The sequence below is a fragment of the Pyrgilauda ruficollis genome, unplaced genomic scaffold (assembly GCF_017590135.1).
Source record: "Pyrgilauda ruficollis isolate IOZ18807 unplaced genomic scaffold, ASM1759013v1 scaffold6, whole genome shotgun sequence".
Classification (NCBI taxonomy): Eukaryota; Metazoa; Chordata; class Aves; order Passeriformes; family Passeridae; genus Pyrgilauda; species Pyrgilauda ruficollis.
In genome coordinates, this window is record NW_024527710.1 from 2,459,366 (window position 1) to 2,474,299 (window position 14,934).

Consider the following 14,934-nt stretch of genomic DNA (forward strand, 5'->3'; position numbering starts at 1 on the left):
TGGTGTCCTCCTTCTCTCATGTTGCAGCAAGGAGAACATCTAAGAGCTTAGTGTTAGTGAACACTGAAATACCTAGCAGTGGTCACACTGGTTAGTCTGGACAAGGCCTGGATGGTTCCTCACCTCTCTCACATGTGGGAGCTCTTGACAGAAGAGATGAGATTAAGAAGGTATAGGCAGGAGAAGGGGATCACCAGATTACCTGCATAAAAACTGGAAACCACCACTGACCCACTTTCCATCTTCTGTGACTGAACTACATGAAATTAAGTGGAATTAAAACCTAAAGGTGATTTTAAATTTTCATATAAGCATCTCTTTCTTTAAACATATGTGTACTGTTTCTCTTTTTAAAGTCCTTTGAAAATCGACTGTGATCTTATAATTCACCATCCTGAAAAGCTAGAAACACCACCAGATATGTATTCTACACCAAGTTAAAAGCAGGCAATAGTTCTGGCTCACGTAATGTTGGCATACAGCTACATACAGACAGTGCTGAAATTTGATCAAAAACAAAGCAGGAAAATGAGAAGGTGTATGGCTGGATTTTAATGAAGGTATGCCAATAACTTAAAAATCAAAGGTTTAGGTTTGCCTTAGAATTATATGAATTCTGATGCAGACGCTGGTTGAAAGGATATTGTAATTTGTTTCATATGCATTTATTTTGCATTATAAAAGAGAACTGGTTGCTTGCAGACAAGTATGTGTCAATCATGAAAATTAAAGGTAATGAAATATTCAACCTCTCCATTAGTGTTCTTCTCTTACCTACATGTTCCACGTACATGGTACCAAGTCAGCATCAAAAAAAAAAAAAAAGAAGTCAGTCTAAGGCTGTAAATGTATATGTCCCCCTGAATTATGACACAGGTTCTACTGCATGGTCTGTTTCCCACCTTCCTGCGGCAGAATCCTGAGCTCCTTCGAGCACAGCTCCCTCTAGAGCTTGAGTGTTACACAGAGCCGCAGCCCCCGCCCGGGGAAAGGCCGCAGGGGACACCGCGACCGCCGCGCACAGCCCAGGAGCTGAGCCTCAGCAAAGGCCGAGATTCGGAACACCTTCTGTCAGAAATTCCCTGCTCCTCTGAAAATGGCATACCTTTCCAATGTAACCTCACAGGAAAAGGGTAAACAGCCCCTGCTTTAGAGGAGAGATGAGGTACTAAGCCCTGAACACCTGAAACTTACTTTCTGTCTGGTGTGACCGATGAGCCCTGCCAGGGTCTGCCACGCACGGTGTGAGGGGACAGAGGATGTGATCTAGCTGAGCAGTTGTGTCCAATGTCCTGCGTGCAGAGGGAAGGACTCACATATTTAGCCCTTCAGAATGTACGGGATCAAAGTTAATTGACCCAATATCCCTCTGCATGACCAGCTGCCCCACAGAGCAGCCGCTTCCGAGCGTGGGTGCCCCTCGCCAGCCAGCTAAAGGTTTGCAGAGGATGAAGCTGGCTATCCAGTGGCGTCCAATTTCACCAGTATTCCAAGAGGAGAAGGGAGGGGTGGTACAAGGGCCTGATGACACCAAACAGGCAGAGGGACACGGACCGCAGGTATGTCCAGGTGTGCCCTCAGGTCCAGCTCGGCCCGCGCCGGGGGATGCGGTGGCGGGGCTGGAGCCCGCGGGACACGTCCGTCCCTCAGCGCCCCTCCCCTCCTTTTCCTCGAAGATCCCCCGCTGTGCTTGCTCAACCCGGCGGTACCGAGCGCTTCCGCCGCGCTCCGTCCCCTCGCCCCCGCTGGGCGGCCCCGGGCGAGGCGTCGGTTCCGCCTCTGCGCTGCCCCGCTCCATATATGCCGGCGCGGCCGGCCTCCGCAGCTCCCTCACGGCGCCCAGGATGCTGCGTGCCGCCGCCCCGCCACAGGCGCTGCTGCTCAGCGCGCTGCTGTGCCACCTGGCCGCCGGTGAGTGACGGCCCGCGGGACGGGGCGGGATGGGAGGGATGGTGCCGGGGATCGGTCCCTCGCAGCCCCAGGCAGGGGTGTCCCTCAGGGAGTCCGAGGAGAGCCGACCCGCGCCGGCGGGCAGGGGACAGGGACGCTGGCCCCTCGCTCCGGACCGACCCCGCAGCAGCGCTCCGCCGCCCGGCCGCCGAGGGCTGGTCGCCGCTGCGGGTTCCTCACTGCTGGGAGCGGGGACGGCCTCGGGGGTGGGCAGTTGCAGTGAAGTCGCAAGATTTCCTCCCCTTGTTCCCAGCTCCGAACTTGTCGAGGGGTTTCCAGAGGTTACAGGGTTGCGAGGGTTTTTCCCCTCCGGCTTCGTCCTAGGCATTTCCCCGAAGCGGCTGTGGCTGGCCAGAAATGTGCTTGAGGGGGACACGAACTCATCCCGGGGTGGCCTCTCGCAGATAATGTAGGTGTGTAGGGTAACCACTGATTTTTAAAGAGACTTTATCTTTCCAAAATATGTAAATGGGAATCCAGGAGCTAACGCTTTCTACAGCAGATACAGCTAGAGATGATTTTGAGCTATGCCTCATTTGTTCAGTGCTTGAACGTTCTCGTGCATGTTCAAGCTTTTGTATCTTCTGCATAGGTCTTGGATAAATGAAGCATTAAACAGAGCTCCAAATTAACTAATCAGTTTCAGAGTTACAAGACAGAAAATAATTTTCTTCTCATTCTTCACTTTTGCCAGGACACATTCCTTTAGTAAGATGAGCAGTCTTTTCCTATGGGCAGGACTGAGCCTTTTTCTCCAAGAAAACGTTTCCAAGTTGCAATTAATGGCAACTGCTTAATTTAAGTCAACAATGACTGCAGGGAAACAGAAATTATAACACAACTGATGGCTCTCTTTTCTGTATTTAAAGGCTATAAAGAACTACCAACAGCGGTCAACATAACTTGGTCTTCAATCAATTTTAAAACTATACTACAGTGGCAACCAAAACCATCAGGCTACTTCTATACTGTAGAAATACATGGGTAAGTAGATAACACCATGATATGTTCATTAACAGCAATTTAAGAAAATGAAAAGAAAATTAAAAGAACATGTTTGAATATTTCTGAAAGTGAATGTAACAGGATTTAGGAAAACTGCCAGCCCAGGTGTTAATACTCATTAGTGTCCAACTATAAAAATATCTGGTTTGGACTTCTGGTTTTGCCTACTTCAGAACTGGAAAGATGAGCTTTAGATCAGTATTTTAGTTCTGGGTTTTGGTGCTGCTTGAGAGAGCCAGCCAGGATACTTTGAAGGAGTTGATATTCAACCTTACATACCATGTATTAGACAGAATTTCACCTTTTTAGGTCTTTCAAGGTGTCTGGACTTGTGTCTTCAGTCTTGGGAGGTGTCTAATAAATGAGTCTGCATTTTATTCTAATTGGTGAATCACAGTAATTAATAATTTTGTCTTGCTGGGTAATACTAAAAATTACCTTTGTTCATCTACCTCTGTCAAGATACCATGTTTTATGTAAGCTGTAAAATATTGTGAACATAAAACGTAGCCAGCTTATGTGAAGTGCCTAATGCCTCTTTCAGAACTGCACAAAACTTTCCATGAAGTTCAGTAATGAATCTGTGCTGGTTTTAGCTCCCATTTTAATACACAGAGCATTATTAAACATGCCCTAAAGGGAAAACATGTCATCAAACTTCCTACATACTAATGAAAAAGTGGTACTGTAGTCTCTGCTGTCTCTAAAAGTGGTATAAAAATGAGTGTTCTGTCATGACTAACAAGTGAAATACCAGTGTAATGGCTTAGTGTTCTTTTTCATTCTTTAGGTGTGATTAGATTAATGGACTTAAAAGCACGCACTTAGCAGAACAAATTTTATGAAATTTTTGAATCTGGAGTTTTTTTCCAGAATTTTGCTTGCAAAAACCTAAAATCTGTTTGCCCAAGATTCGGTATAGAATCAGGTGTAGTTCTGCAGAAGAGGCATCTCTTTTAACTGAAGTTGCTGTTATGGAGGAAGTGGGATTAAATGTTCGCTTTCTTGTGTATGTATAGTTACAGAGTACATTTGTTTCATCAAAAAGGTCAAACCTCTATCCCTTTCCAGTGTATTTCTTGTGGCACTGTCCCTCACTGATCTGTGACAAAAGAAATCTGATGAAGTGAGAAGGGAGTTCAGCTGACTCTAAAAAATGAAACTTGATCTACTTTGAGAAAAAAAACACTTTGTTAATATTCAAACAGTCAGCATTCACTCTTCCTGCTGAGATCACACAATTTTTGTTCTCCTTAATTCACCAGGAAAAAGAGGGAAAAGAACTGAAAGAGTAATATCTAATCTGTTTTTTTCGTTCCTTCTTGTGAGGAAGTAAAATGAGAAATTAATATTTTTCAGTCTCATTGCTATTTCGCAAATAAGTGGACCTGCTTGCTATCATTCAAAAATCAAGAGAAGTGCATGGTTCATGCCTTTTGTCAATGTTTTAAAATTGTAATTCTGCATTAAAATTTGCTGCTACTGTCTGGTTCTTAGTGGCTTCTGCATAGACCCAAAACCAAATTACATCTACATGGAAACATTATTGTCACATTAAAAAATCAGTGTCAATAGACCTTCCTATAACAACTGATATTTCTTAAGGCAATAGTTTTCAAATGCATCAAGGATAACACCTTCAAAGTGATTTATGCATCTTATATTTCTTTAAAATACGTTCTGTAACTGCAGAAAAATGCAAAATCAGAACTAGTTATGGTTTCTATTCAGTTCATGTAGAAGATTGATTTTTGAAATTCATATATGTGTCCCATAGCACATTTCTCTAATTAATATCGATCATACTTGATTTACTTAATTTTGCTTTGAATTGTGAAATACAGCAATACAGGATAATGGCTTTTGAGGTTTTCTCTTCTCCTTTTAGCCTGCAAGGCTGTTCTACAGGATAAGGGAAATCTATACAGTTTCAGGGGGAAAATATTTTTTAACATATCTAAATACATAATACATGTATGTCTGGTTCAAAAGTGTTGACACTTCTTTCTTGCTCTTTTCAGACAGACATCTGACGTGAAGAGAAAATGCATACTGACATCAGAAACGGAGTGTGATGTTACTGATGTGCTCAGGAATGTAAAGGAGACCTATACAGCACACATACTGTCTGTAAAGCCTGCGGAGATGGATAACTTTGAAGAGCCACCTTTTGCAGTCTCTGAAAAATTTACACCTTATAGCCAGAGTAAGTAGGATTGCCAATTAAATATTACTATAAATTTATTTTCAAGATTACTTCTGTTGATTTAAATAAGGTTTAGATTGAACTTAAAGGGTTTTTTTCTGTAGATTCTTACAGTAACCCTGCTGTTATCAGAAAACAAGATATTCAGGCATAAAGCTTTCCCTGTTGTAGGGGAGGGTGAAAGACTTTAGTTGCCATTTTTTTCTCACTGCACTGAGTAGACCATTTAGTTAATATGTACTAGGTGAGGGTACTTGTTTACAATCTAGGCCTTCACTGGTTTTGTAAACTTGTAATAGATTTGAGAAAGGAAGGTAATGGAGGGCAGAAGGAAGAAGAGCACGTCATATATAAATGGTAATGTCTGGTTTTTAATTCTAAAAATCTTTGTTTAGCTGTTATTGGAAAACCAGAGATAAAGGATTATTCACAAAAAGGTTCCAAACTGAACGTTGTGTTCAAAGATCCACTTACACCATACATATTTCCTAATGGAAGCTTTCTGAGTATTCAAGACATTTTCCAGCATGACCTGGAATACAAACTCTCTTACTGGAAAGATCAAAGTTCTGGAAAGGTAAGGTCTAAATCTAGTTTTTGTTCTGTAATTATTGTTACATTCTGTATAGTTACACAATTTCTGTGCTATCTTCAGAATTGACACTTGAAATATTTTTTTCCTTTGCAGAAAGATGCAACAACAAAAAGCCATAATTTTGAAGTAAGCGTTGACAGTGGAAAGAACTATTGCTTCTATGTCCAGGGAATCATTCCCTCTCGCAGAGAAAATCGTAGTGGCCAAGAAAGCATGGTGCTCTGTACCAGTGTAGGAAAAAATATCTTAGATGGTAAGTATCAGGTTTGTCATTCAATCTTCAATATTCTGACAAAAAACGCACATCTTTAAATTCTGGTGCCTGCAATGAAATAAACTATTTACTGTGTAAGTTAGAATACACAGTTGGAAAATAGAAATTCATGGGAAGAACTCTCTTTAAGTAAGAGTCCACCATCTTTAATTAGTTGGAGCTGGTTTTAGGGTTTTGCCCAACTGTTTTGGTTAAAATATCTGAGTTGATGACTGGTGTCTGAGGTTCCAGATGTCATCACCAGCCTTCAGCTTCATTTTTATTTCCAGTTGATTTCCTTGGATCCTTCCGAGGATGGCAGGTGCCATAGTAAGTGCTTGAAGGATTAGCTGTAAAACATAGAAGTGCTGGAAACCTGCATATCCATTTACTTGTAGCATGAGCTGACCTTTAGTTATGCCAAAAGCAGATAATGAGAATAAGACTTCCTTTCCTGTTCCAAGGTCAGAGGTTGGCAGATAGACTTCTTTACTGGTGAATAAGTTAGCAAGTGTAGGTGAATCACTCAGCCATATCAGACTAACCATTTGGATAACACTTTCTTCAATATACAGTCGTCAATATTACTTAAATAATATCACATTGCTGTACTGTATCTTTCTTCTCCCCGAGTAAGAATATTTGCACTCTAGAAAAACTCTTCTAAAATGGCAAATGAACTCAAATTAGCTTTCTTATCCAGAGAATTTACCACAAAAGTGATAAAATGCAATTCCATTAAAATTTAAATAGAAAAATCTTCTCTGGGAGTTTTCTAGCTTGTAACCTAGAATAGATTTTCACTTGGACAGAAATAATGTACAGGCAGAGGGAATGGTTTGACTTATTCTTATGGTGTTAGCATGGTACTTTAACGCACTAACTAAACTAGATTAAAACCTAGAGTGAACCAGGCAGAATAAAACTTTACTTCAGTTCAAATGTATTCAGTTCACACTGAAGTGGTGACTCCACTTCTGTGAGATTAACATATAGAAAGCATTTTTTCATTCAGTGAAAGAGTTTGTAGCACTGTGACATTGTGGGTTCTGATAACTGAATCTTGGAATTTTTTTTCCCCTACAGAATATGGAACAGAAGTCTTTATCATCTTAGCAGTGATAGCAGTAGCAGTCATCACTCTTGCCATTGTCCTTCCAGTGGTTCTGTGTAAACGCAAGAAAGCGAAGAAAGCAAGAGCTGTGAGAGAAAAGGAGCTGCTTAATAGTGTCTAAGGAAAAAGTATTGCAGACACTAGTGGCAGAGCCAAAGCAGAAAAAACCCCAACAACAAAATTGGGTAATTGAGTGGAGCCTTAGGCTCTCTGAAACAGGAATTCTGAAGCCCAAACTTTATGTGGATTAAAAAATCCAGTAGACAGTACAGACGAAAAATCCAGATATCAGGAAACCCTGTGTCATTAGTGGCCAGAGGCTGGAAGAACATTGTGGTGATCTGTTACAATCATAGAATTATAGAATGTGCTGAGTTGGAAGGGACCCATCAGGATCATCGACTCCAAGTCCTGGCCCAGCACAGCACCATCCCCACGTGTGCCTGACAGTGTTGTCAAACAACTTCTTGACTTCTGCCAGGCTGCTGCTGTGACCACTTCCCTGGGGAGCCTGTTCCAGTGCCCAAACACCCTCTGGGTGAAAATCTTTTCCCTGATACCCAACCAAAACCTTCCCTTACTCAGCTTCATACTGGTTTTTTGAGTGCTGTCACTGGTCACAAGAGTGAAGAGATTGGCACCTGCCCCTCTGCTTCCTTTGGCGAGGTTATTGAAGTGTCTCCCTTTTCTCCAGGCTGAACAGACCAAGTGACCTCAGCCACTCCTCACACAGCTTCCCTTCTGGAGCTTTGACCGTCCTTGTTACCCTCCTTTGGACCTCTCTAACAGCTCCATGTCTTTTTTGTGTTGCGGCACCCAGAACTGCCCCCAGCACTCGAGGTGAGGCTGTCCCAGCTCAGGGCAGAACGGGACAATCCCCTCCCTTGCCTGGCCGTGATGCTGTCCCTGATGTCCCCAGGACAGGGATGTCGCTCCTGGCTGCCAGGGCACTGCTGGCTCACGTTCAGCTTTCCCTTGACCCGGTCCCCCAGGCCCTGGTGGCCCCTTTCTGCTGTCCAGTCTCCCATTCCCCAGTCTGTCTGTACATCCAGGGCTGCCCCGTGCCAGGTGCCGAGCCCAGCACTTTGCCTGGTAGAATTTCCCATGGCTGGTGATTGCTCGTCTCTCAGTTGCCAAGGTCTCTTTGCAGACAGATTTTTCCTAGACTGTTCCCAAGCCCCTTCTATTGTCCTGTTAAACAGGATTCTGAACTAGAGGTACTTTTAACTTGATCAGTACAGCCTTATTGAGCCAGAAGATATACGGTACTTGTGAGGGGAAAAAACACTACTTTTGAAAAATAGGTGTCCTTTACCTAACTAAAAGGAATATTTTTCTGTTTCTATGAAACAAACCCTGTATTTATCTGCCTTTTAACAATATTAACTGGTGAAATAATCTGTTAGTTCAGATGTGACAAAATTCCTACTATTATTTTTGCACTTCTTGGATAAAATGAACTTGGTCTGTTTATCTTTGGATGCTGACAAAGGTAAACAAACTGAAACTACTGCACTGGCAGCTTGTAAGAAACACTATTGAAGCAGGTACCTGCTCTTTATCTGGAAAGTATATCCAGTTACACTACACCTAGAGTTATATAGACAGAGGAGTCTGATAGTTCCAACTAAGTGTTAGAACAAATACTTTGCAGTCTTTGAGTCAGTAATAACTCACTTCAGCAAGCACTGAATAGGTAGCAGTTTACTGCATTTTGAACATCATTTTTAATTAACAGTTGAATAATGGTTTCTGTGGTGTAGTTTCAAATCATCTTGGTGATGGGATTTGGAGATACCTATTGCTTTGACTTTTAGTATTTATTTTATAAATGAGAATTAATTTTTATACTGGTGTTATCTGTATTTATGATGGTAATTTATACTTTTCTAGTGAAATAAAGGTGACTGGAAACATAAGTCTTTTTTTCCTTTTCAAAACAATGTGCAGTATTCATTCCAGAACTAAATTAAATATACATTTAGGAAACTTATTTGGGACAGCAGTGTAGGCAAGCTGCCACAATCAAACAAATGTATAAAGCAAACTACCAGGGCATCTGCAAGGATAAAACTAGGAGAAACCACAGTTCACAGATTGGAGGTTTTGAAGAGTCCTAAGTCACATTTCTGCTGTCCACTTACATGAGAATTAGTCAGGGTTTGCATTCACAGCTTCGCCTTCCATTCCCACAGTGCTGCCTCTACTAGTGCTACTGATGTTCATTCAAGGCCTTATGGGGCCTGCCCCAGAGATGAGAATTGCTAATGATGGTGATCAGCATACACAAACACAAAAACTCAAGAGAATAGAAAAAATCACCCTGTAGTTGGAACTAACTGGCTGTGGATCTCAACACTTTATACATGCCTTAAAAAAAATACCCATTGTATTCATGAGAAGGAAATATCTTACAAAATTAATATCCCAATCGAACAATTTGTACAGAATTGTATTTTTATTTTTCATCCCTGCTGTGCTATAGCTACCATCTGTGTATAGGTTAAAACTCCTGGAAATGTGTAAGTGTGGTTTATGGGGGGATTTCTTGGGTCTTTAATTCTTCTTTTTACAGAGGGATGAAAAACACCAGAATTCCCCCCCAAAAACCCTGTTTTCGTGTTGAGCAATAAATGCTTAATGCATTTTCTGCTGATGCATAAGCCTTGTATGGAGAAGGAATCTTACAACAGCAATCAAAAACATGAGAGCTCGTGGGAGTCAATTTAAAAACATTCCAAAGTTGTCATCATTACTTCCCTTCCCTGAAGCACTCTGCATCCTCAGCTTCATTCAGTGCCAGACTCAGAAAAAGGAAGAGCTAATAGGAAAAGGAAAGCCTGTAATTACAGCATAGCATTTATTAAATTAGACCATGCAGTTGCTTGTCATAAACTACACAGAATGATGCTATAAATCATACTTCATTACTTAAAGAGATTCTGGGTTTGTTCTGAATATGGGGGGAGGGAAGGAGGGGAGAAGAGACACCCACAGAAATGCAAACAAGTGCCTTAAATGGCAAAAGAGAGACCCCTGACTGCACAAGTTCTGGAAGCCTGAAGCACTTCTGTTTCCTAGCTGCAGTATGTTATCATCCAACAATGCTGAGTAACCAGAGTCACGGGGCTCACAGATCCTATTTCAAAGAGGGCGTTTTCTGTTTGTGGAGACAGTTGAGAAAGGGGCTTCTTAATTGGAAACTTCTGTTAAGTTCTATTCCTTGGGCTGAACCCAGGCAAAATGATTTATGCAGAGACTTTCTCAGATATTGGGTTGGGCAGAAGTTGTTATACCAATAAAGGTGTTGTCGCTGGGAAGAAAGACTAGGCCCACACATGTGGCCACTTCAGCCCTGTATGGATTTAAGATGAAGCCAGACACACAGAGAATGCAGATGAGAAAGGGAAGGCTTTTCTATGCATCTAAGTTCCCTAATTCCTCTTCTAAGCAGGTTTCTGAAAGCAAGCATGTTCCTATTGATGCTCCCTATTCCCCTGTTCCACTTAGCTCCATCATCTGAAAAAGGTATCTGACTATTTCAAGAGGATAAATACATTTGTATAGTTCCCTCACACAGTATTTGTGTCCTCTCCTTGTACAAGTGGATGTGTAACACTGCACACTAACAAGCCTGCTTTAAAATCACATTCTTCTTCACACAAGCAAATAAAGGCTGATGCTGTTCTACTACTTTTCTGTCAGCCCTAACAGCAACACAGACAAAATTACTGTCATTACTTAAAATGAACAACTGTAGAGGACTTCATAAATGTATGATGAATATGGCAGCAAACAGCTTAACTATTTCTAGCAGACTCAGCTTTCCAGTGTGAGAAGGCTTCTGCTGAGAGGCATGTAATGATAAGAACATGATTATGAGCTTAATTTGGATCACTAGTTATGTGGCAACTCAGGACAAAGAGTTTTCGGCATGAAGTGAGAATAAACAGCTGTGATAGATTACCCTGCCGGTTCAGTTTTGCAAAGCTGATTATTTTGCAGGTTACTAGTGATTGCCACAGTTTCAGAACCTTGTAATACACATTATCAGACCCTAGAGACAACTGAATAATCTTCTAATTACACAGAATTTATCCACACACAACTAACCATGCTTTCTATACTATATGTTTGTCCTGGTGTGCATGTTTGAGAATGACAGGAAAAGAACAACTTGCTGGACAGGACAGAAGCAGGAACTGGTCAGCTGGAAATCTTTCCACAACCCTTAGGTGTGGTGTTACTCACCATGGCATATGCTCACTGACAGACTACGCCCAGTCTGTCCCTTACAAAGACAAACTGCCACAAAGAGCTGCCCTTCCTTTATTTGATGGTGTGTGCCCTCCAGGGCTCTACAGCAGAACTTTTAGCAAAGCTCAGGACATAAAGATGCACTGCAGATCTCTTCCTTACAACATATAATGAGAAACCTTCCCACCATGAGATCCTTCTGCTTCTTCTGGCACAGGCTCTCATTCAACCCACGGAGCCTCTTGCAGCATTCCCCCAAAGGACCCAGAAAGAACATCTTTTCCTGTAACTCCTCATCTTCTAACTGTAGCTGAATTAGCCAAGTTCACAGCAAGATTTCCCTCCAGGGGTGGTTTCTTCCAGAAAAATCTGCCAGTACCTGGTTATAAACGTGCAGCCACCTTGACTGCCTCCAGGGTTTCAGAGCCAGGCTGTCCCAGATGCCCAATTGCAGAGGTTGTGCCTGTTTCTCATCTTGTCAAAAGTGACATTTGTGTCACTGGCTCCTGTAAGGAGCTTGAAATGCTTTTGCTCCTGACTTCCCCTGGCTCCTTTGTCGATGTTTCCCTTCCTCTCCTCCATCCCCTACTCATTCCCATTACATATTTTTCATGAGAGATGAACCTACTGCCTTATTTCTTCAGACAGGTAGGTAGGATTGGATTGGGTATGGATTGGAATGGATTGGATTGTGTATGGATTTATTCAGATTATATTTAATCAAAATATAATCTGAATAAAACCATATTCCTTAATCACAATCAAAAACATATTAATAGCATGGAAGCATTATTTTTTTACCTCCTACAGATCCCCTTGGTCAGTATTATTGAGAGAGTAACTTTCAGAACATTCACTAGCATTGCTCCAAGTACCTTACAACACCTAATTAAAGTGTCATTTTTTTAGTGTCTTGTTTAAAACAGCAATGAAGTTATTCACATGAACTTAAAGAATCTTTACAGTTCCAGCATTTTCTTCTACTTTTATTTTCAAGTTTTCTACATTATTACTTTAAGAAATATTTAAGTAGCAAACTACTGACATTGTTAAATTCCAAAAAATAGTTCATTAAAAGAGACTTAATTAAACTCACCTTCCTTTCAACAGAGAAATATTTTCCCAGTGAGATCACACGGTAATTTTTAAATTAGTTATTCAGTAATTACACGACTCAATTAAACAGCTAGTGTACTAGAAGAGCTAGAGTGACAAGTGAGATTTTAAAACCTACTCCAATAGGAAGCACTCATTATTCCAGGGAAAAATATGGGTTTTAGTTGATTTTTTTTTTAAGAGTGCATCCTTGATTAGCAAAAAAAGTTTTCCCTCTGTGGCCTTCATACTTTACCATCCATTCACCGAAATATGTACATCTCCACAGAGATAATACTCAGCTGATTTCCCAGCTTCCCACTTGATTCTTACATGATCACTTGCTCCCAGAGAGCACGGAGGGTGCCACCACAGCCGTGTGTCAGTGCTGCAGGAGTCACTGCGGTGGGACAGTCACACCGCTCCTCCCTCCCCCCAGCCATCCATGGGAGCCATCCCTGCACGCACCGCTTCTACCGTAAGCCATCTGCACTGCAGGAATTCTGCAATCTGCTTCTGTGCTTCGTCAGCCTAGAAAAGGTGACACCAAGCGGTAAAAAAGGGCATAATCAGCACATTAACAATCCAAATGTTTCTAAATGACTAACACACTGAGATCCAGTTTGAATCCAGATTTCACCAAAATCTGGAGGAAAAGGGCACAAGAAATTAATTACTCTCTTTTCTAATAATGAAAAGGAACAGAGAGACTGAACAGCTCAGTAAGGTATGATACTAAGGGCAGGAACAGCTCTCTTCTCATGAACAACTCCCATGTCCTGTTCAGTGCTTCATCTCTGACAGCTTCTCCAGGAATCTTGGACTGCAACATACCCTGTGCTGTCCAATATTCAAACATTGCTGGACACAAGGCCCAGTCAACAATCCATCAGTACTTACCTATTGTTTGCATGTTGGTGTTGAAGCCTGCACAAAACCATACCCCCTTCTGACAAACTTCTTTAGTCTCACAAACTCAGGAATAGCTCAGAATCAGATTTTCATGCAGACTGTTAAGCTTCTTACCAGACTTTCTTTCCTCAGTATCCTTCAAACAGAAAACAAGAGTCCTCTTACTGCCCTTTTAACTCTCAGAGGAATGGACTAAGTACCTTACAGAAAGAACTGTAGTCTTCTAGAAGTACTGGAAAATGTTTTACTCCTGCTGCACATTCCATAAATTGAGCTGTAGAAGCCCTGTGAATTATGCTGAAGTACAAACTATGTTTGGAACTGTGATAACATGCTATTCCAGCGGCAAGGGAAAGAAGGGCACGGGTAGGAATAGCTGGAAGGCAGCTGTGCTTGAAACCAGGGCTATTTTGGGCCATATGTGCTTTGAGTTCTGCTGAGCCTGTCTTCAGAAAGCAATCCCAAAAACACCTTTTGAAAAAAATTACTTTCCATTCCACAGCCAGTGAGACGCACAAGAAGTCAAAACAGGTCCCAGCTGAGAGGCTGCTCTTCTGTACCTGTCTCTCAAGCAAGTCCCTACAGAACAACCTGGAGACAACAAAATACATGGTGCCTGCAGGAACTACTACTATCTGTCAGACACAGCCTTACAAAAGTTCCAACACAACTATTTTCATCACTGAAAAAAATTGAAAGGTTTTTTTCTCAATCTAGTTAGTATTGGTGGGCTGAGATTTGACCTTGGCCCTTAATTCCCTACTATAATCCAAAAAGTCTTTGCACACGGTTCCTGCTCTTCAGGGAAGTCTTGTTGCAATATATAATATTGCATCCAAGTTTTAAGAAGCCTCTAGCACACATGCTTTGCTTTCTAACCATTATTTTTCCCCAACACGTTAACCCCTCTATAGATACTTCATCTTTTAGTGTGTTACCACATCTGCCCCATCAGTTGCTTGTGACACAGCTGTGTTTAGCTGCTGCTTTTGTGCCAACACATTCCTGCACTAAAATACTACAATTAAGTAAAATAATAAATATTAGCTTATCTTGGGGAGCACCTTTACACTTGTCATGATTCACAGTGATTAAAAGTAGTCAATTGTTTTTTAGGACCTACTTGCACTAAACCACTCAGGATAAGGAGATTAAGGGTATATTTGGTTACATAAAATGCCTCTTCAATTGCACACATGGATTGTCTTTCAAAGCAGCCTCCCCCAAACTTTCAATAATCAACCTTAAAAAATTAGCTTTGATTTGGTCCAAACTCTTAAGTCACTTTAGTGGAGAAAATTTGCTTAGTCACGTAGGTGGAGTTCCCCATTTCTACCCAAGTAAACCAGTCTCAGCACTTTTTTTTTTTTTTTGTCTAGACAGGATTGACATCATTTTTCCAATTCTGTTCTATTTTGGTTCATCATGTGTAGATGCCACTTGTTTCCCAAACTGAGGGATGGGTGGAAAATGAAGGATGTTGGTTTGTGGACAAGCAGAGCAGGGAACAGGGCTGGGCATTACAACAAATGTGCGCGTTTCACCAG

The 14,934-nt window shown here is 41.6% G+C and overlaps 1 protein-coding gene across 1 annotated transcript; it reads left to right on the forward strand.

Moving 5' to 3' along the window:
• The first annotated feature begins 1,769 nt into the window (after positions 1–1,769).
• F3 (coagulation factor III, tissue factor) lies at positions 1,770–9,042 on the forward strand. The gene is made up of 6 exons (XM_041483388.1): positions 1,770–1,911; positions 2,820–2,934; positions 4,977–5,161; positions 5,557–5,738; positions 5,850–6,009; positions 7,096–9,042. The coding sequence occupies exons 1-6, from the start codon at positions 1,845–1,847 to the stop codon at positions 7,242–7,244; spliced, it is 858 nt and encodes a 285-aa protein (XP_041339322.1). The 5' UTR covers positions 1,770–1,844; the 3' UTR covers positions 7,245–9,042.
• Positions 9,043–14,934: the final 5,892 nt, after the last annotated feature.